The sequence below is a fragment of the Chaetura pelagica genome, unplaced genomic scaffold, assembly GCF_000747805.2.
Source record: "Chaetura pelagica isolate M959 unplaced genomic scaffold, ChaPel_1.0 scaffold213, whole genome shotgun sequence".
Lineage (NCBI taxonomy): Eukaryota > Metazoa > Chordata > Aves > Apodiformes > Apodidae > Chaetura > Chaetura pelagica.
In genome coordinates, this window is record NW_009952597.1 from 305,631 (window position 1) to 325,535 (window position 19,905).

The following is a 19,905-nucleotide window of genomic DNA, read 5'->3' on the forward strand; positions in this document are numbered from 1 at the left end:
AGGCAATGGATGTAGAAAAAAAAATATTTTTTAGGTCAAGAAACAGAGAAACCTGTGGTGGGGGAAGGCACTGTGGTTTTTTCCAAAAGTAAAAAAAAAAAAATAATGTTAAAAATAGAGAGGTGTGCAAATGAATACAATGCAGAGGCAGGGATATACTAAATGAAACACTGGCAGATTTGGAAAGACCTGATGTGCCACTGGGACAGTGGAGTCTATTTTCCTGTAAGTTCCAGGACTACAATGGAAACCTGCAAAACTGTTAAATAGAACTGGGGTATAAAAAGAAGGGAAAATTTTTATTTTAATTAATGCCAGGAATAATAGCTATCTTATTCTCTTCTGATTGAAATGCTTAGGGAAAAATAGGGCCACAGAGCTGCTTCAGCCATCAGCAGTAGTGTTCCTCTTGCTGCCAGCAGCCCTCAGCTTCCTTAATTATGTTCAGAATCTCAGCTCAGAGGCTGTGTGATGCACATCACTCCATATCCTTTAGCCCAATCCTCATGCTTGATTCCACTCATGGTCTCATTGGAAGTTTCCAATGAGCCAAATGAGATCCACATTTTCATTATGATAAATTACCCTGAGCTCCCTCTCAAGATCTTTGTCCTTCTCACATGTTAAACAGCTGCTGTCCCTTAAGAGATGCCGATGGGTCAGAAGTTGTGCTGGTGGCTGTGGTCTGACCCACGGCCTAGATCCCCAGCAGGAGACATTGGCTGTCCAACACAACTCCAGTTCCATTCCACACGTGCATTCTGCCAGCAGGGAGTCCCCAGCCAGCAAGGATGAAACAGGAGTGAGCACTGGGCACGTCACAGAGAATTCTGCGAGCCCCTGCTCTGCCTGGGGATGTCCTTTGGTCACCACTGAGCTCCATTTCACTTCTTGCTTTTTATAGCTGGTCTTCATCTATCCAGATGGTTTTACGCTGCTCTTCCCCAATCCTGTCTTTTATTGTTCGGATAAGATCCTCAATGCTGCTCCAGGCATCTGCCTCCACAGAGGCATAAAGACAGGGCAGAGCTTCCAGCTCTCTCTCCTTCAGCCGGCACAGACGTAAAAACTCTTCTTCGGTCTCTGGCTTGGGCAATAATTTCCTGTGCCAAATGAGCAGACCAAAAATAAATGTCTTACATTTTAAGTTAATCCTGTCGTCCCAACTGCCCCATCAAGAATTTATTTTTTTTACTATGTACAAGCAATAAAAGCAGTGGAGAATGCAGCTACCCCAGGTCTGTCCTCTGTGCTGCCCCCAAGGAGAAATATTTGCTACGGGAAACAAGTTAAGAGGACTGAATGCAGGGAGAATGCAAGTGTTGATGACCTTTCCTCTTCCAGCTATCATTGCCTTCAGAAATGCTGTGGGAGTGCTGAGCATGGAGAAAACCACATATTCTTCAGTCTCATCCACCCACAGTACTCATTGCTATTGGTGACAGTGAAGGAGTGCTCCATTTGGGGAATTCCTGCTTTCCCTGCTTGTAAGATTTCAGTTAGGAATCATGGGAGGAAATAGTGCACATAGAAGCACCAGCTGAAGAGGTTCTTTATTTCTCTCAGTGAGAACATTATTGGACTCAAGAATTATTCACTGAATCAGACAGAATATCAAATATTCAAAAGGTTTGATATGTTACCTGAACCTCTTGATGTTTTTCTCTGAGACTCTGATAAAGAGAACAATAGGATATATCTTGGCTTTGATTAAATCCTTTGTGCAGCTTATTCCAGCTTCCAGGAGACAATGCTTATTCTAAAGACAAAGTCATAACAGTGTCACAAAGGAACATTTACTACTGTGGAATCTCACAATAAATGTAACCATACCTGAAAAGCTCTTCATTTACCATTATACTGATTAAAAACCTTTTAATCAAATATACATTTAAAGCCCAGACTCCTCCTACTGGTTTAAAACTAGTCAGTCAAATACAGCTGAGCTTAATAGCTTTCTGGGAAGGTTTAAAGTAGAAATGGATTGATCTAAAGATGAAGAGTATGATAAAAGACCAGTTTTACATATATATACAAACACACATACTTGCTCTTTATTCAGAGAGAACATCTGTTGCAACTACTTGTGAGAGAAAAATCCAACACTTTAATTCTCCTTTCTTCCATGCTGTGCATCAAATCTGCTCTACTTGATATAAGATTTCTGTCTGACATTATTATCTTTGTACTCTACACCGCTGTGTCTGTGTTTCAGACTATTCTTTCTTTTGTCTAGGTCCTTGTATCTCTTACTCTCTCTCACATTCATACATACTTATGATGTGGAAAGAAACTGAATAAGGGATGGAGCATAGAAAATGAAAGGATATTTTGCTGCATCGATGTGGGTCATCACGGGGAATGAGCAAGGATACAAAAGGATATGGCTGAGGATGAAAAAGAAGAGGAAAAGCGAGAGCACAGATAAAAGACATTTGGGAGAATACATATAAATCTGAGATCAAAGGTGAGCAAGAGAAAATATGCAACTGTAAACTGGCCAGTCTTACTCAGGAAGAAACACACATTGCAGACAGGTTGACAGACAGCCAGTTGAGGGGATACAGGGTACATTCTAAGCACCTTGGCAGTGACAGCCTCAATGTTGGCAGGTACGATACATTCATATGTGTTTGGATTCTTTTCCCTGCTGAAGATGATAGTCTCTGTTCTTTGCTTCCTTAAGAACTCTTCCTTTGTTACAATATCTGGAAAGAGATGTGGATGAGGACAAAATCAAGATTAAAAGAGCAGAACACCTAGAAAACTATCCAATAGTGCTTGACGTAGGATGTAAGGATGGTTCAGGGAAAGATGAGCAATGAATTGTCTTAGCAGCTGCCTCATTTCTTCCACTGAATTCAATTAAAGCTTAATCTGATCACAGCTGAGCATCTCAGCTGAATCCTGCACCAATGAGGCCTTGGGTGATTACTACAACACTATGAAGGCATTAAATTAAAACAGTAAATACAATTCCAGCACTTAATGTTATACAGTAACATTTCAGAGCTGGAGGATGCTGAGAAGTGCTAAAAAAGAAGGACTCTTCAGTATAGGCTCCTAAAACAAGGATTTAGTGTTCCAACATTTGTGTTTAAAGTTTCAAAAATTTTGGCTTAGGTTGCAATGTGTGGTACTGGCCCCCTTGTGAATTGCAGCTCTACATCAAAGCTTTTGTTTTATGTTGCAAGACAGGGGATATTTATTACAATACTTAACTTTTCAGTTTCTCTGGCTGGGCAACTGTAAGGCTTCCTACTGTGTGGTGAGTATTCAATATTAGTGTAAAAATGAAACGTCAGCTGTGTTTAATGCTGTGTTGTATACAATCCTGCCCTGCAGCAATCATGGTGCTGCATATTGCTTTGATAGTAAATACTTAGCATGGAAGAAAATCAGTCTTTCTAGTAGATCAAATGCACAATCTTCACAGCCTTGGACGAGATAGAAACTTAAAGTCGCTCTAGGGAAGATATTCCTCATAATAGCAAATACTAGAAACAAATTAATCAAAATTTCACATTGCCTAGATACGCAGTATGCAAACATATGCAAACAGAAAGAGCACTCACAGCATTTCAGTCTCCGAGGGGCATCCTAGCAACCACACAGCATACACATGCATCATATTCATAGACACCATAACCATGTGCACTGGCTGTCTTAAAAACATTCAGACATCTCAGATATTCTCAAAAAGCAGGATTTATAGCTACACTTAACTCTGATGTGACTGGAAGTACCTCAGGCAACCATCCTGTGTTCACACCCCTACGTGAGCACACAGATATATGTTCATATTTCCAACACCGAGGGTTAAGGGTCATGGTCCTCTTTCATCCCATTACCTGGCTTGCATATGTTGAATTCCAGGGCACCTCCAGAGTTGAGAAGCTTCTGTACCAAGGTCTTAGCAAGCATGGTGGGGGTGAAAAGTACAGGGCGCCTGCGCTCACAGTGGATTGGTCTCACCAAGCTATAAGGGATCAGGCTGAGCCTCTTGTTGATTTCATTTTCAGAATCCAAATCTGAGTAAAGAACAAGAGATTTACCCTCTGGTTTCTTCTCTGTCAGTATTTGGAGGAAAAAAATGAAGGAGAAACACATGAACCAGAAAGGACGTGGTTTGTCACACTGATCCTCCACTCTCTTTTGCCAGGGTTGTCTTTGCTAGACATCCAGTAGTATCATACTCAACCTAATAATAATTCAAGTGCCTTTTTTTTTTCCCCCAGGAGATTATTTCATGGTTTAACAGGACACTTACTTGGAGCATCTTTCTGCTTATTATCTTGACTTACTTTGAGTTAAATGTTTTTGGACAAAGAGCATCTAGGAAGAAATCCCAACCAACCAGAGTCCTAAACACTTGCTGATTTTAGCAAAATGAGTCACAAATGCTGTTGAATTTTTGCACAGAGTGGAACATAGATGCTAGTAATAAGAAAGACCTATGACATTTTTTCACAGCCACGTTGGTCGCCTTTCTGTCAGTGCCAAGTGTATAAAAGCAGTTACTATTTTATATACATACCTTCCAGCTTATCAGGCAGTGGTTTCCTTGCTTCAGAGGAGGTCCGTGCCAGCCCAGAGGGCCAGCCCGTGACGATGCGGACTCGCTCGTTGCTGTTCATACGCTTATATTTGTTTTCAGACCTACTGACAAACTGAAAAGGTGAACAGAGATTTCACCCTCTTTGCTAACATGCTTTATTCTCCCATGTATTCATCAGCCTACGCTCGTTATCTACAAGGTCTGAATTACCTACATTTATCAAAGACAAGACTCCATGGATCTGCTGACTGTATTGTAAGGCTCTTTAAATATCATAGATCTGATTCAGAGCTTTGTTAATCTCCCTTTGGGATTTCCTATTTTGTTCTCTGCTCTTAGCAGCGTGTTCTTTTCCTCACCGATCTCCCCGCTCTTGCAGAACAAGCACTGGTGTGTCCACAGCAGAGTAACACACCCACACTGAGTAGCTGCATAAATGTATCACAAATTAGACCCCAGACTCCACCTCTTCTTTGAATACCACAGAGACTTAAAACCTCCCAAATGGCACAGCTTTACACTGAGAAATAGGCCTTACACTTTCATTCCCCATCCACACAACTATTCCTCTATCCAAATATTAATTTCTCCTCCTCTTCTATGTTTGCTAATTTTCACAACCCTCTTCCTTTGCAAGACTTTTATATCTCTCACCCAGACATCATCTGTCACTCCCAGTCACTGACCTACAATTAAAGGACTATTTTCTGACAGAATGTCATCTTACAGAGACTTGGGAATGTGGCCTAGCAAAATGGATTTGTCCTTACTGTTCAAGTAAAACACATTTTAGGCTCTGATGGCAGATGTGTAAAATAAAACACCCCACATCAGAAGTGCAGGTAGAGAACACAACCCGTTCAACTTTTTAATATATTAAATCTCTTTTTGAAAGGACTAAATCCCTATACAACCTCTACACATGAGGTGGCACTTCTGAGGGACTAAGGACAGCCTAAGAGTATCTGTTGTTCACATCCACAAATTCAGATTTTGCATTTAGGATTTGAATTTATTACCTGTAATATCTGGCCCAACAGAAAGCTTGCCCTAGACAGGCGAGGGCTGGCTTTGGGGTCGTTCTGTGGGGCTGACTCCTCTGGCTGCAATGTATTCTAGTAAAAAATAAAACATGAATTTTAATTTTCTTTCTTTCTTTCTCTCTCTCTCTCTCTTTCTCTCTCTCTTTCTCTCTCTCTTTCTCTCTCTCTTTCTCTCTCTCTTTCTCTCTCTCTTTCTCTCTCTCTTTCTCTCTCTCTTTCTCTCTCTCTTTCTCTCTCTCTTTCTCTCTCTCTTTCTCTCTCTCTTTCTCTCTCTCTTTCTCTCTCTCTTTCTCTCTCTCTTTCTCTCTCTCTTTCTCTCTCTCTTTCTCTCTCTCTTTCTCTCTCTCTTTCTCTCTCTCTTTCTCTCTCTCTTTCTCTCTCTCTTTCTCTCTCTCTTTCTCTCTCTTTTTCTCTATCTCTCTCTCTCTCTTTCTTTCTTTCTTCCTTTCTTCCTTTCCTCTTTCTCTCTTTATCTCTCTCTCTTTCTCTCTCTTTTTCTCTATCTCTCTCTCTCTCTTTCTCTCTCTCTTTCTCTCTCTTTTTCTCTCTTTATCTCTCTCTCTCTTTCCTTCTATCTCTCTTTCTTTCTCTCATTCTCTCTCTTTCTTCACAGCATTTGAGAAACAGAGCAAGCAAAAACAGGTATTTTCCATTTCTAATAAAAAGAATAGCGATTGATTAATGTCTAGCCCAAATACAGGGTTCTAAGCCAAGTGTAGGCACAGCACAGCCTACAGTGAGAAACACTGCTCCTCTTACTGCTCTTCCACATGCCTTCCTTCACAAGAGACTGCTCTCCACAGCTTATGAAAGGGGTAATTTCTACACCAAGAAATTGCATGCAAAACTTTTGCTTTCATTTGCATCTCTGCCAGTGGTTTCTGTCCCTTTGATCAGTGGGGACAGAGTACAGAAGGAATGTGTGACACTTAACCTTGAATAAAATCAAATACAAGCAGTAGCTGCAGTGTCCCTGCAGATGTTAGAAGCCTCCATGTCTCCCATCTCTAAAAAGAATTTACGACAACTAATAGACCAGGAAGTTATTTTTTAATTATGTAAAGATGGACTTCTTGGGTCTAAAGAAAGAATAATCAAATTATTTGCACTGAGGGAAAAGAAGAAATCTGCAGGACTGTTGTGTGAGAAGACCTGATAATCCCACTTCTCTCCGTAGTGTGTAGGTTGGAAGACACTGGTCTTTCTAATATGGGACAATGACAACTCTGTGGGTAGATGCTTGTTCACAATAGGAGAGAAATTATTCTGATTATTAACTCCAAGGACACAGCTTCTTCCTCATGTGGATAGGAAGATGAATTAGAGGCTTACAGGAGAGAAGAATGAAAAGGATTAGCTAAGACACAGAACAGATACTGGGCTGTAAAAGTGTACTCCCTCACAGCTGGAAGGGTTAATAGTGTGCCAGAGCTAGGTCCATTGCCGGGGACAATATTATTTAAAGCAAAGATAAGGTGCCCATTGCCTGGCACAATCAAAACCTACAGCTAATGTCAACAAGACTTTCTGTAAAATTAACATAATGAACAAAAAAGACCTTGTTTGTAGCCACATACCCGGAGAGCCCGAAGGGTATTGTATGAGCTTTCTGTCTCATCTTTGCTTCCTCTGTGCATTAACCGCTGCAGCTTCACCAGAAGGAGCTGTTGGGCTCTGCAAGAAAGGATGGAATCACAGAGATCAAGAAATCTTTGAAACTGCTCAGAAGAAAGTTGGACTGGAATGGGTCTGTGCCTACAGAAAAGATTAGATAGAAACAGCAGTGAGGAGTGACTGAGGCACATGCAGGAACAAAATAATGAGCAGGACTGCAGAGCAGTTGAGGATTAAAGAATGTCCATGGCACGTTTCCCTTTGATGTTTTTTTGAGAAACCCACACTACTCTTTCAGGTAACACCTGGAGTCTCCTTTATAAATTTTACAGCTCGTACTACAGTTTAACATCACCAGGCCTTATCTCAAAAATTAAGTCATATACCTCTTTCCTTACAGCAGTTATTAATTCCCCTGTTTCCAGAACTGCTGCTCTCAGACTTGGTCACTCAGCAATCCCCTCACCTGCTGTAGCTGGGAATGGTCCCCGTCTCCAGGTCCCTGTCGCTGAACGGATCAACTCTGGCACACAGCCACTCACACCTCCCCTGGTACATGGTGTCCAGAATATGAACAATCTCATCACATTTGACTGACAGGGAGCAGCAATCCAGCTGGCTGGAGATGTTCAGATTCAGGCGGATATAGAAGGAGTCCCCTGATGTGATCAGCCCTTCCTCCAGCTCGGCCAGCAGCTTGCGGTACCCTGCAGCCGTGCAGGGAGAGAGGGAGGAGAGAGCCCTAGTCAGACCTCAGCAGTGCCCCATCCCTGATGAGCTTTCAAGTCCCTTCCAACCCAAACCATTCTATTATTCTATAATGACACTTTCAGGTAACTCCATTTTCTCAGACTTGAGAACAGAGAACTTCTCAGCAAAGAGACAGAAACAGCTATATGTCCATCCTATAAGTACAGCTTGAGTTCTGCCACCAGTTTCCACTACAAGCTATTCCCTTTATTATTAGCTCTAATTGGCATTCCCACAGTCTATAACATGCTTTATCTGCAGTTAAGTGGTGCTCAAAGAAAAATGGCAATAGTCTTAATTACCTTTGAAAAGATCAAAGAAAATCAAAGACATCACTTCCTGTGTGATCTATGCAGCTGAAATTCTCTAACCAACATAAACAAACAAAACCAAAAAACCCTGCAAATTTACATACACACACACACCAAAAAATGGATTTTGGAATGTAATTTTTGGTCTGTAATCTGAAATGATCATTACAGACCACGAACACTACGATCAAATTCTGTTCACCACACATGAACTCCAGATGTTAAAGGTAAGATAAAACCACAAAGGTAATAAACAGAGCAACTCCATCAGGTAAATAATAAATCAACTTCAGCTGGATAAAGATGATTCAACTCAACACACTGTATTAGAGATAAATGTACATAAAAGAACAAAACAAGCTTGAATTTGTTTTGTGAGTCATGTTGTTATTGGCCCACCATGTAAATTCTTCAGAGTCCTGTAGTGCCAAGCATCTGGGCTTCTTTTTGTTCTCACTCACAAAGCTAAACCTGGAGCAGTTACACAGAGTAGCTATAATTAACACCAGTGGGCATGCTTCAGATTTATACCAGTGAAAAGGATATTCTGATTCTGTCATTCTCATCTGAACAAGCTAGTATAATAGACCTGGGACTATTTGAGATGAGAAATACTTTTGGTCTTACCTTCGTGATTTGATTTATATTGGAGTGTTACTGGACCACTGCACCTCTGAATCGTCCAGTGAACTTCTTCTTTTGTGCAAGTATCCAAGGGAACACTCTGATTTTCCCCTTTGATGCAGCCTTCCAACTAGAAATGAAAGAAATATTACTCTCCAGTGTAGGTTCAATCTCTGAGTCAATTATACCTTTTTCTTTTTTTTTTTTTTTCAAAGCAGCATAACCTTCTTCTGATAAAACAATGCAGATATTTTGCTATCAAGATGCAGATTACATTCTAATGATTTCATTTCTTTTCTCTCAAGTTAGGAGCATTAGCAGTCAACAGAACTGCAGCTGTTTGACATTTCCAGGCTTCCACTAGTAAGTAGCATAGTCATGGGGTTTTTTTTCCTCCTTGGAGGCATGTTCATAGGAAAATGGTTTGGGAACATTGGCAGTGGAGAGGCAGCTTAGAGGCAGCACCATTGAACTCCTGTTTATGTGATGGACAGCCATGCAGCCCTTCTTCCCATTCACAGTGCAGCTGTATCCATTGCTGTCCATAACACATCCAGTCCCAGAATAGGCCAGTCTAAAGATTGGTTTAGGAGTTTAGGAGAACGCTAAGCTAAGTAGCATGAACTTCCTTTCAAGCAGGGAGGTGCTAGGAGGTGAAGAGGAAGCCCTATTCTAGTCTTTTCAAAGGGTCTGGACTACACAATGCAGCATCCAAGAAGACATCAGTAGCTCTGATCTCTTCCATACAGAGCTACTAGAAGGTGAAAAAGTGTGTGTACGATTTGTGTGTTGGATGACCATAAATCCTATTCTCCCACAGGGCTCTGAGCAACCTGTGAGAGGTGTCCCTGCACATGCAGGGGGGTTGAAACTAGGTGATCTTTAAGGTCCCTTCCCATTCAAACCACTCTATGATTGTATGACTTGTCATTATTACAAGATGAAAGGAGAAACAAAGGAAAGGATTGTGGTAAGTGTGCACACATGTAGGTGGACAGACACCCAGAACTGTTTGTCAGTGGCTTCATACTCACCAGTAGGATTTGGTGTCCCTCCCGAAGACCTGCTTTCTCTGCAAGTGATCCTGTCTTGACTGAGCTAATAAAGCTCCCTTTATCATTACCTCCAACCAGAGTGATTTCTGAATTGAGGCTGTCTCCATTCAGTGTCACACGCTGGATGGTGTGGCAGGAGATTCTGATGCGACCAACAGAGGTGACAGAGGGACGAAAAGGCCTGTATCCATGAAAGGAAGGAACAGTTAGTTTTCTCAGCTTTGAGCTGCCATTCCAGAGTTAAATGTGGGCATGATAAATGAGACACACAGAAAATAAACTTTTAGTGTTATCAAGCACTAGGCTCTAAGGATTCTCAAAGAAATCTGTCTCATTACTGCATAGGTTCTGGAGAAGAGCATCTGGGTAGCTTCAAGTGCACTGACAGGAATGAATAACTCATGTAGCTCCCCTAGCAACCTGTTGCAGCAAGTTAACAAGACCAGAGGATAAATTTAAGGCTCTGGAATGTTTTTTTCTGCCTCAAAGTTTTTGAAATTTGAGGATGACCTTCATTGGTTTACAGGATATGAAAGGGCTCCAAAATGACATGTTACACTGCTGTCCACATAAAGAAGTAAGGGCTTAGCACAGTACCATGAGATATTAGTGATAAATAACTACTTGTGACTGACATTTCATCTCCACTAGCTAATAGATAAATGGAGGATCTCTACCATAGTAGCCTTTCCTCTCAGTCTCCATCTAAGGTAAACTGGTATCTCAAATACCTTTCCAGAGAGAACTTTCTAAATATGGAGTTGACATGCTCCAGGTCATAGGCATCCAGGCCTTCTGACTGATGGGAAGAAGAGGAAGAATGCACTGAAGGAGCTCCATGTGACTGCCTGTCATGACTGTCATCTGAAAAGAGGAACAAGAACAAAAATCAGCCCTAGATAGAATGACAAAGATGGAAAAGGAGAAAATGAATGTTTGATAGATCCCAGCTGAAGGAGGAAATTCCTGATGAAGAGGCATAATTCATGTCCACAGGCCGTGGCAAGGAATGCCAGCCCTGCTTACTGGAAATACCTGATCACTCTCACAGAACAGCAAGTTGGAAGGGACCTCTAGAAACCGTCTAGTCAAACCTCCTGCTTGAAGCAGGGGCAGCTAGAGGAGATTGCTCAGGACTTGTCCAGCTGGGCTTTGAATACCTCCAAGGATGGAGACTAGTCAATCTGTCTGAAAAACCCTATTCCAGTGTTTGACCATCCTCACAGTAAAAAAGCTTCCTTCAGTCTAATCCTTTTCCCACTTGGTTCTTCAAAGATAACTGCTTTCTTATTCCCACCACCAGTTCCCTCTCTGTTTTCTTGTTACGAAGAACTGACTTGAATTATTTCTAGACTATTTGTCCCATCTTATTTAGACCAGGAGCTGATTATTGGCAGTATCTGTAGCTGGTGAGCTAGTCACATAGATCCCATAGTTAACTTGTAAACCTGATATCCTCTTGCTTACCATCTAGCTCCAAAACATCATATCCAAAGCTGTCATTGTCCTCTTCCATCAGGCTGGAATGAAAAAAAAGCTCATAAGATACTGGAAGAGAGAAAGAAAACTGTTCACTTTCCAGTTTTCAGCAGATTTTATTAAGTCCTGAAAGAAGAACTTCTTCTGTGAAAAAGAAAGATGTTGGAGGCACTGCCTCAGACAGTGGCACAGCTGCAAATAATTAAAAAAAAACAACAAACAAAATAACCAAACAATTAACATACCCATGGGCCCTGAGAAGATGTATGAAGGTGGCAGGAAGGTAGTATGTGGCAGCCAACAGGGGAAGCATGTGAGGCAGCAAGAAGGTTCAGAAGGAAGAATTGTTAACAGCAGTGAGGGAATGAAGATTATGCTGAAGACAAAGGGAAGATGCTGACTGATGGTCTCACATGTGTGACTTACACCACACCTGCTTCAGCACCGAGGTAAATGGTTGCATAATGTATGCTGTGTATCTGCTGCAGCATGGGTTTTTCTTCAATGATAGATCAAAAATGTCAGCAGCTCGCTGATGGACAGAGTTGAGGCAAGGGAAGTAAGTGAGGTGCAGCAGTAAAGGAGTAATTTACCTGCTCAATTTAAAGTACTTGAAACATTTTATAACAGCTTAATGGTACCTCGCGTGGTTACTCAGATGCCTACAGTAACAGAGAGGCAAGGTGCACCAAGCTTTGGCTCAGAAACTCTTGCACCACAGCCCTAGTCCCAGTCCAGCTCCCACTGACAAAACCTTTCCTGTTAGGGGTAACTAGACTGGGTGGCCTTAAAAACAAAGTTAAATTCACCAAAATGTGGCTCTTACAGGGATATTGGGGATGTCCAGCCAAGTGGGTGATCTATCTGAGTCACTAGAAGGACTTCATTAAAGCATCTCCTTTGGTTGCAAAGCTGTATAAATAACAGCTTGTTTTTCCCACTCAGAATGATTTGTAGATCTCCTGTGGAGCTGATATTTCTCATATCTGGCTTTAGGTGAAGGGTGAATTTTTACAGCCAGTCCAGGGACAATCAGCTATTTTTACACCATGCATAAGCAGAGAAATAATACACTTTTCCTACATATTAAGATAAGATCTCACCTTTCCCCCCCATCCCTACACAAATCAAGATCAGGTGAACTGTGAAACCTGCAACGTGGCATGCAAAGAACAATTATTTTGGATTATGTTCATAAGCAAGTTATAAAACCTTAGCTGGCTAATGATGAAGTTATAAGCCACAGTGAACTTTTGGGCATGCTCTTGAGATATTTGGCTTTAATCATAGAATCATAAAATGGTTAAGGTTGGAAGGAACCTTGAAGATCATCAGGTTCCAACCTCCCTGCTATAAGCAGGGACCCCTCACACCAGACCAGGTTGTACAAGGGCCTCATCCAACCTGGCCTTGAACACCTCCAGGGACGGGGCAGCCACAACATCCCTAGGCAACCTATTCCAGCACCTTACTACCCTTGTGGTGAAGAATTTTTTCCTGATGTCTAACCTAAATCTCCCCTCCTCCCTGTGACAACAGGTTCCAGGCATATTCCAGCAGCATCATTCCCTACCTGCAAGGAGGGGCGTCCTCTTTGCAGCGCCGGACGATGGAGTCATTTCCTGGAGGCTCAGGGGTAGTGGACATGATACTGTCATTGCGACTTCTCAGGGTTTGCTTGGGGGGGAAAAAAAGCAACAGAAAGGTTATCTGTCTTAGATTTCTAATGACAGCAGCATTAACCTGCTTGCTCGCCAGGGGTACTCTGGGCAGCACACACAACAGGAAGAACAACTGACCCTAGACACACAGAATGCTGCATTCAGGAGCATTCATAGCCATATAGCCCAGTATTTTACCAACACACACAGCTTGTGTGCTGGCACAGTAACCTTCTTCTGTGACCACGTCACTGGTTCACTTACCAAACAATTTTAACTCTACCCTTGCATGTGTTCACAGCTGACATATAGAAGAAGATGAGAAGCAAAATATGTGTACTTATGAATAATAGGAATGAGGAAAAAAACACAGAACTCCATACGTTAAATTTTTAATCTAGTACACTGGAAACTAAACTCTCAATTATACAGAGAGAAGACAGTACAAGTCTTCTAAATATTCAACAAATATTCCAAAGAATATTCCTAACCCACCTAAGCTTATTACAAATGGCAGGGAGTTCTTTCCTGGCTGTTCTTGGATATAATTTTAATTTCCTGGGGGTAGCATTTTTCACCGTGTTCTAGAAAGATGTTTTGCTCTTTGTTATTAAGACTCTGCAAGAGCACTCTCTCTGTCTGCTTGTCCTGCTGTGTCAGTGCTCACATATGTCTAATGGAATATCTACCTTGGGAGATTATGGGGATACAGCAAGCAGGGAAGAAATGGTTTGACTATAGTATGCAGAAATTTCCAGCTGTGATCTGCACCCCTTTTCTCACTCGCTGTTACTTATAGATAGGAAAAGCATTAAAGAAGTGAAAGAAAACAAACCCAAACATTTTTTTCTTAAATAAATTACAAAGCAGCTTCTAAAGAAAATCTCTTTCTTCTAACAATAAATGAGAAGTGGCATAAGGAGACAGTGAGAGGTCATAAATACCTTTGAAATATCTTTAAATAAACATAAACCATTTCTGTGAGTTTGAAAGAGGCTAATAACATGGTTCAAACAAAATGCTGGTAAAAGGATTAAGGAAGCCCCTGACAAGGGCCTTGAATTTGATCCCAGCTGGGATGCGAGTGAAGTGCTAATAAGGGGCTGAGAAAGCTCTGAAGCACAGGAGGAGAGAGGCTGCAGAGAGGCACAGGGCACCTGAAGGCTCCTTACAATTTTGCTGACTTCACAGCTGCTGATGGAATTACTGATGGAAACAGAGTTAGAGGAACTGGTGTCTGTGCGGCCGTTGCTGCCATCGGCCCCGTCTTCATCCTGTGCTCTGTCTGCGCTCACAAACGGCAGAGAAAAACAGACACCAGAGAAAATTACATCACATCATCTTCAATGCAGAATCTTGCACAGATTTGCAGCAACACTCAGGTTACCTTTCCATTGCAGCTTATCTTCTTCCCCCCCAGGGCTGCAGATGTGCTCTCTGCCCTGCAGCTCTGGTTCCTTTCCCTAGCAGCCTCTGGATAAAGTATGGAAATGCACCCTGCTCTGGACAGCCTCTTGCCAACTTTGGTCTTTCAACTCTGTCTTGTGAGTTTTAATTACATCTACAATCACTATTGAACAAATTAAAGAAGGATTGTTTTATTAATTTCTGTTTGAACCTCATTGTCTCAATCTGGCAGTCTGCAGTCAGCTTGGCTCACTGAATTATGCTTGTTTTTTTTAACAACAACAAATTTACAACAGGGACCAAGAAGCCTGAGATCCCTCAGCAGCCCCAGGTAGCACAGTGTGAATGTCTGTGGACTCTTTCCTTTCCTCAGCACCTCTGATTTGTACCAATGCTGCACGTGAGCTGCTACCAAACACAGTTGGCCACACAGTATCTTGCAGGAGGAACCATGTTTCCCTCATGTTGGGTACAGCAGTGAGCACCCTGCCACACACAGCAAATAAAGGAAGTGCTGCCTAAAATGGTACAAGAACAGTGTTACAAAGAGGAATTAGGAGTAGCTCAAACATGAGCATACAGCAACAAATCTGGTAACTTGGCAGCTGGCTCCACCCCCCTCCCTCCAACCTTTGCAATGCTTTAGATATAAAATTAATTCCTTTTTGCTAAAGGACAAAGGAATCTATGAGATGATCACTAGATTAGGCTCTTTTCAGCTTGAAGGATTTTTCCAATGGCAAACAGACCATAATGTAATGACTTTTAGAATAGATGTTACATTGATGACTTTAAAACTTTTGTACACTAAAAGGAAAAGAGAGTAAACAGAAAAATGAAGGTAGGCCACAGGATGCAATACTGTCCGTGGAGGTATCTTTGGATGGAGAGAACATTTAAGTAGAACACCTGACTACTTTAAATTATGACATTTTTCACTATGACAGAAACTGTCTATTTTACTGACATGGGCTTAGTTAAGAATTTCCCTGGTTGGCATATTTGTTAAAACAACTTAAAGAGATTAAGTGAATGAGACAAAGCAACAGAAAAGGAATAAGGACATGGGTGCTCTTTCTGACCTTGAAACTCTGATGTTTTGTTCATGCTGACAGGGGATTTAGCTCTTGGACTTATCTAAAAGAAAAAGGACAAAAATCAGCACAAATGCAGAACATTTGCCACGCACTGTAAGCCAGATTTTTCACCTCTTTTTTTTCCACTGTTACGATGCAATATATTTGCAACAGAATCCAACATTTAGAAGGTATTTAGGTATCTAAATGCCACTGCCATGAATGGAGTTAGCTACCTGACTACTTTAACAGTCTGGCCCAAATGCACTGCAATTTCCAGATTCTGCTGAGGGAACAAAGAGACAAAAGGTGAAGGGGGTGCCTTGGGACTGGTTTCAGGCAGCTGTTAATACAACAGGCACCCTTTTGGAGTGTGCAATGTGAAAAATGCAGCTCTATTGCCATAAGTAATAATAGGCAGAGCTCAGAAAGGTTATGAAGGGCAGGGAGAATTCAAATGCAGATGAAAGGAAAAGAGGAGCTCAAAAACCCAAATGTTAGATTGTGTATTTTTTACAATTCATGAACAGAGCATCAGATTATAGCTGTATGAATGCAGCTAGACAGGGAAATCATGAGCCTAACTCATGCTTCCCCTTAAGTGAGAGGAAATTGCCATAATTTAATTCTAAATTAGGAAGTTAAATTTGCTCCAGATCATGTCCACTTCTTTCTGTTATTCCTTCCAGCTGACATGAGCTTTTCCACCAATGCTTCGTTTCCTGCCTTCCATTACTTGTGTGTTGGACTTGGGGCATTGTCATTTTTTCCCCGCTATTCTTAGGAAGGCAAAGAATCAATTTATCGACAACGCTCCAAGAACATGAATGAACAGCAGAAGCAGGGAGAATACACTGATTTTGTCTGTGAAGCCTGATTATATCTGCTCCTTAAGATGCAAATCACCACAGAGCAAAAGTGACAGCTGACAATCCTACACAAATGTGTTCTCTTTACTGCACAGCACCTTCAGAGACACGACTGCAAAATGTTCTATGCCTCTTAGTCCAAACAGTCCCTGTGCTGTATCATTCCAGCCTCATGTAAAGACACACCTGGATTCCCTTTAGATTCACTCTTCTCCTGAGTCGAGCTTGATCCGGCAAGAAGAATTTGCTGTCTTCTGGAGACTCTTCAGATGTGGAGGAGTCATCTGCTTCCTGACCATTGGTTTTTGGGCTAGAAGTCCCAAAGGTCTGAGAGATAATGGTAATGGGTAGATTCCGTGGTAAACTCTAAAGATCAGAAGGAAACACTTTACTTTTGAGACGAGTTTGGTACAAGTCCTCATGACCTCCCTTCAGAGTAACCTGATTGGACTTTCTCTGACTCCAGTGCTTCAGAAGCTCATGCAGAATGTGGCTCCAGACCCAAACCAGGAATTTAGGTTGACATTTGTAGGAATTACTGTTTACTGGGGCACGTTCCTCCAAAGTATTTGTAGTTTCTACCCCAGTGTAGAAACTGTCTTTCTGGATTTCTTTCCATTCCATTTCAGATCAAGCCATGGAATGTCAGCCTTTGAGAAGCTATGTGCATGATACAGGCAGCTAGAACCCCACTGTACTGTGGAACTCACAACATTGACATTTAGCAGGAGGAGGTTACGTTTTGCAGTTAATTCATGGAAAGAACAACAAAAGTCTCCTCTTCCTTCCACATGAAAATATTTTGAAGGCAAGTATTAAAAAAAAAAGAAGTGCTTACGTCTGTCTTCCTCATCCCTACCTGGTCCTGGAAGCTGTTGTCCTTGGAGAGGCGCCGGAGTTTGCACTCCAGGTTCACAATGCAGGCTTCTTTCCGAACCACCTCGATCCGCAGTTCATCGTTTCTCTCCTCCAGCTCTCGAATCTGCTTCCTGTATTTATCTTTTTCAATCAAACAATGGGAATACTGGGTCTGGGCCTCATCACGAGAGCGGAACGCCTGCAGTGGAGAGAACAAACCTCTTTTGCACCTGGGCACCAGACACCTTCTCCTGCTGGTTTTTTTGGGAGGTGTTTGGAATGGGGACTTGAGAACCAGTAGCCATTCTCCAGATAAGACAACAGTTAGGACCAAGATGTGCCGCAGCAGAACCATTAAGAATTATGGTGATGAAGGTGGTTCATTGCCAGCTCCCTCCTGGCCTGGGGCAAAATACTCCAGAGGGAAAACCGGATGAGTTGACACTAAGATCAAGCCTGCAGTACCTGCTGTTAAGATCTTGGTCCTGCCTGCCAGATGCTATGTTATGGAAACAACCCAATATTATCCTATATTTAATTACTGTAATGTAAATTCCAACTAGCAGCATTTTCTTGTAACTGTTTATTTTTTAATGGCATTTTGGGTCCCATTACCCACAATTCCCCAAAGTGACAAATATGAGATGCAGGCTTTTGCTACTCATTTTCCTCAGTTTAACTGTTAGATACCTGGTCTCGCTCCTTTTCCACCTCTTCCAGCTGTATCATCACAGTGTTCATTCGGTGCTTGTACATCTCACAGTCTTTTCCTAACGTTGAACACTTCAACTCCAAATCTTCTTTCTCTTCAAGATACTAGAAATGACACACTGTTAACCACCACTGCTCTCAGAGCTCTTGGGGGCACTAGCCTGGGAGATTCCATCTTTCTATCCTTCCACTTCTCACCTTGTCTCTCAAGTCCTCCACGTGACGGATCTCCTCTTGGAGATTGAAGATCTTGTTGACCAACTCATGACGATCTTCCAGTGCCTCTTTACGGTCATGCTCCAGAATATCCAAAATGGCTTTGTCTGAATCTGGCAAACTCCTCTTGTCAGCCTGAGAAGAGACATTTTTAAGTGGCAGGCCAGGGAAAGACAAAGTAGCACTGCAGGGAGAAAAGCAACAAAGACAGTAACTAGCAAGAGGAGCAGAAAATGAACACAGTGTTGCAATGGAAAGCAGAGGAGAGATGGACATTTGTTCATATTTTAAAATAGTGTCAGGAAAGATAAATAAAGGCTGTCTTGCTGTCAGAGTAGTCTGATGAAGGAACTGTTTTACTGTTTTATTGTCCTGGCTATAATTTGATCCATTTTGGGTGTAGTGACAATTCTTCACGCCAAGCCCTACATTCAAAACTCTTCTCTATTAATCAGCTCTCACTGAGCACAAAAATCACCCTTTGCCAAAGAGCAGGGCCGATGAAAACATCCCGGGGAATTTTTAAAGCACACCTGGGCTTTGTAGGGCTGTGCTCAGAGAATATTAAATATGCCTGGAGTAGTTTGTGCCACTGCTTCATTTTCTGGAGTGTCCAGCAATATTTTTTCTTTCAGATTTAAAATTTATAAGATTACCAGAGCAGGTTCCACCAAATAAACTGCCATACAAAATTAACCGTAAATGGAAGATGAAAAAAAGCATGTAATTCAGGCAACTAACACACATATTTATTTTAAAAATCCCTAGATTAAGTTAGAGATTTCAGTGACATTTTGGTTACCAAATATTTCCTAGTATGCCTGCATATTATTAAAACAAACTGCCTTTTGTTTATTTATACTTTAACTGAGGAGATTTTGAATCCTATTTTTAGCTATTTCATGATTATTTATCTGTTTCCTTAGATGCTGTAAGACCATTTCAATTAATATAAGAGATTCTGCATGGACCAGAGTTCCCAGAACCTTCTACACTACACACGTTTTTAACCTTGGAATTGGATTTGTGTTAGAACAAAGAATCATTAGGCACTGACAGAGGTTACAGCCATTTCCGAAACACTTTCTATTGATAGTTTTTTAAGCGTCATTTTAAAATGCCACAAGCTTTTCCAGAAAAGTGCTAAGCACTCTCACATATACCCTAATTGTCTAAGCTCTTCACAATGTAACACACTGATAAATTTGCTGAGTATCAGCCTTCTTCCCTATGTGCCTGGGCAAAGGTTAGTTAAGATCCCTGCACAAGTTACAGCAGAATACATTGTGACAATCCAGGTACAGGAACCTTAATTATCCGCTGCTTCATTAAGACTTTTTGTCACAGATAAGACAATAGCCTAGAACAGGGTACACAGCCTGTCAGGAATTTCTGGGCTGGCTATTTAACACAGCTTTGCAGAACAGAGTGGTACAAGGAACCCCAGCAGGGCTAAAACAGGGTGTTGAATGCTCAGCAATGAACTAGCTGCACTCTGCACCCTGAAGAGTCAGCCTCTCATGTACAGCTTGATTTATGAGATCACATATTTTTTTTTGGTAGAGCTCCTCCTTCTGCATGCGTTTGTACAAGGAGTACCACAGACAGCTGGGAGCAATATAACCAACCTTCTGCTTTTCCAGACTTTGCACTTAGGCTTATGGTAGCTTTGC

General features: G+C 41.7%; 1 protein-coding gene across 1 annotated transcript in view; it reads right to left on the reverse strand.

The window, feature by feature from the left end:
* Positions 1–760: 760 nt before the first annotated feature.
* CARD11 (caspase recruitment domain family, member 11) overlaps positions 761–19,905 on the reverse strand; it is a 46,101-nt gene continuing 26,956 nt past the window's right edge. The window contains 19 exon segments of the mRNA XM_009993715.1: positions 761–1,103; positions 1,644–1,759; positions 2,584–2,708; positions 3,852–4,031; positions 4,538–4,670; positions 5,578–5,673; positions 7,179–7,275; positions 7,682–7,922; positions 8,904–9,030; positions 9,935–10,136; positions 10,687–10,819; positions 11,423–11,475; positions 13,008–13,111; positions 14,268–14,380; positions 15,585–15,634; positions 16,632–16,813; positions 17,307–17,504; positions 17,996–18,121; positions 18,215–18,367. Of these exon segments, the coding sequence (XP_009992017.1) occupies positions 899–1,103; positions 1,644–1,759; positions 2,584–2,708; positions 3,852–4,031; positions 4,538–4,670; positions 5,578–5,673; positions 7,179–7,275; positions 7,682–7,922; positions 8,904–9,030; positions 9,935–10,136; positions 10,687–10,819; positions 11,423–11,475; positions 13,008–13,111; positions 14,268–14,380; positions 15,585–15,634; positions 16,632–16,813; positions 17,307–17,504; positions 17,996–18,121; positions 18,215–18,367 (2,634 nt within the window). The 3' untranslated portion in view covers positions 761–898.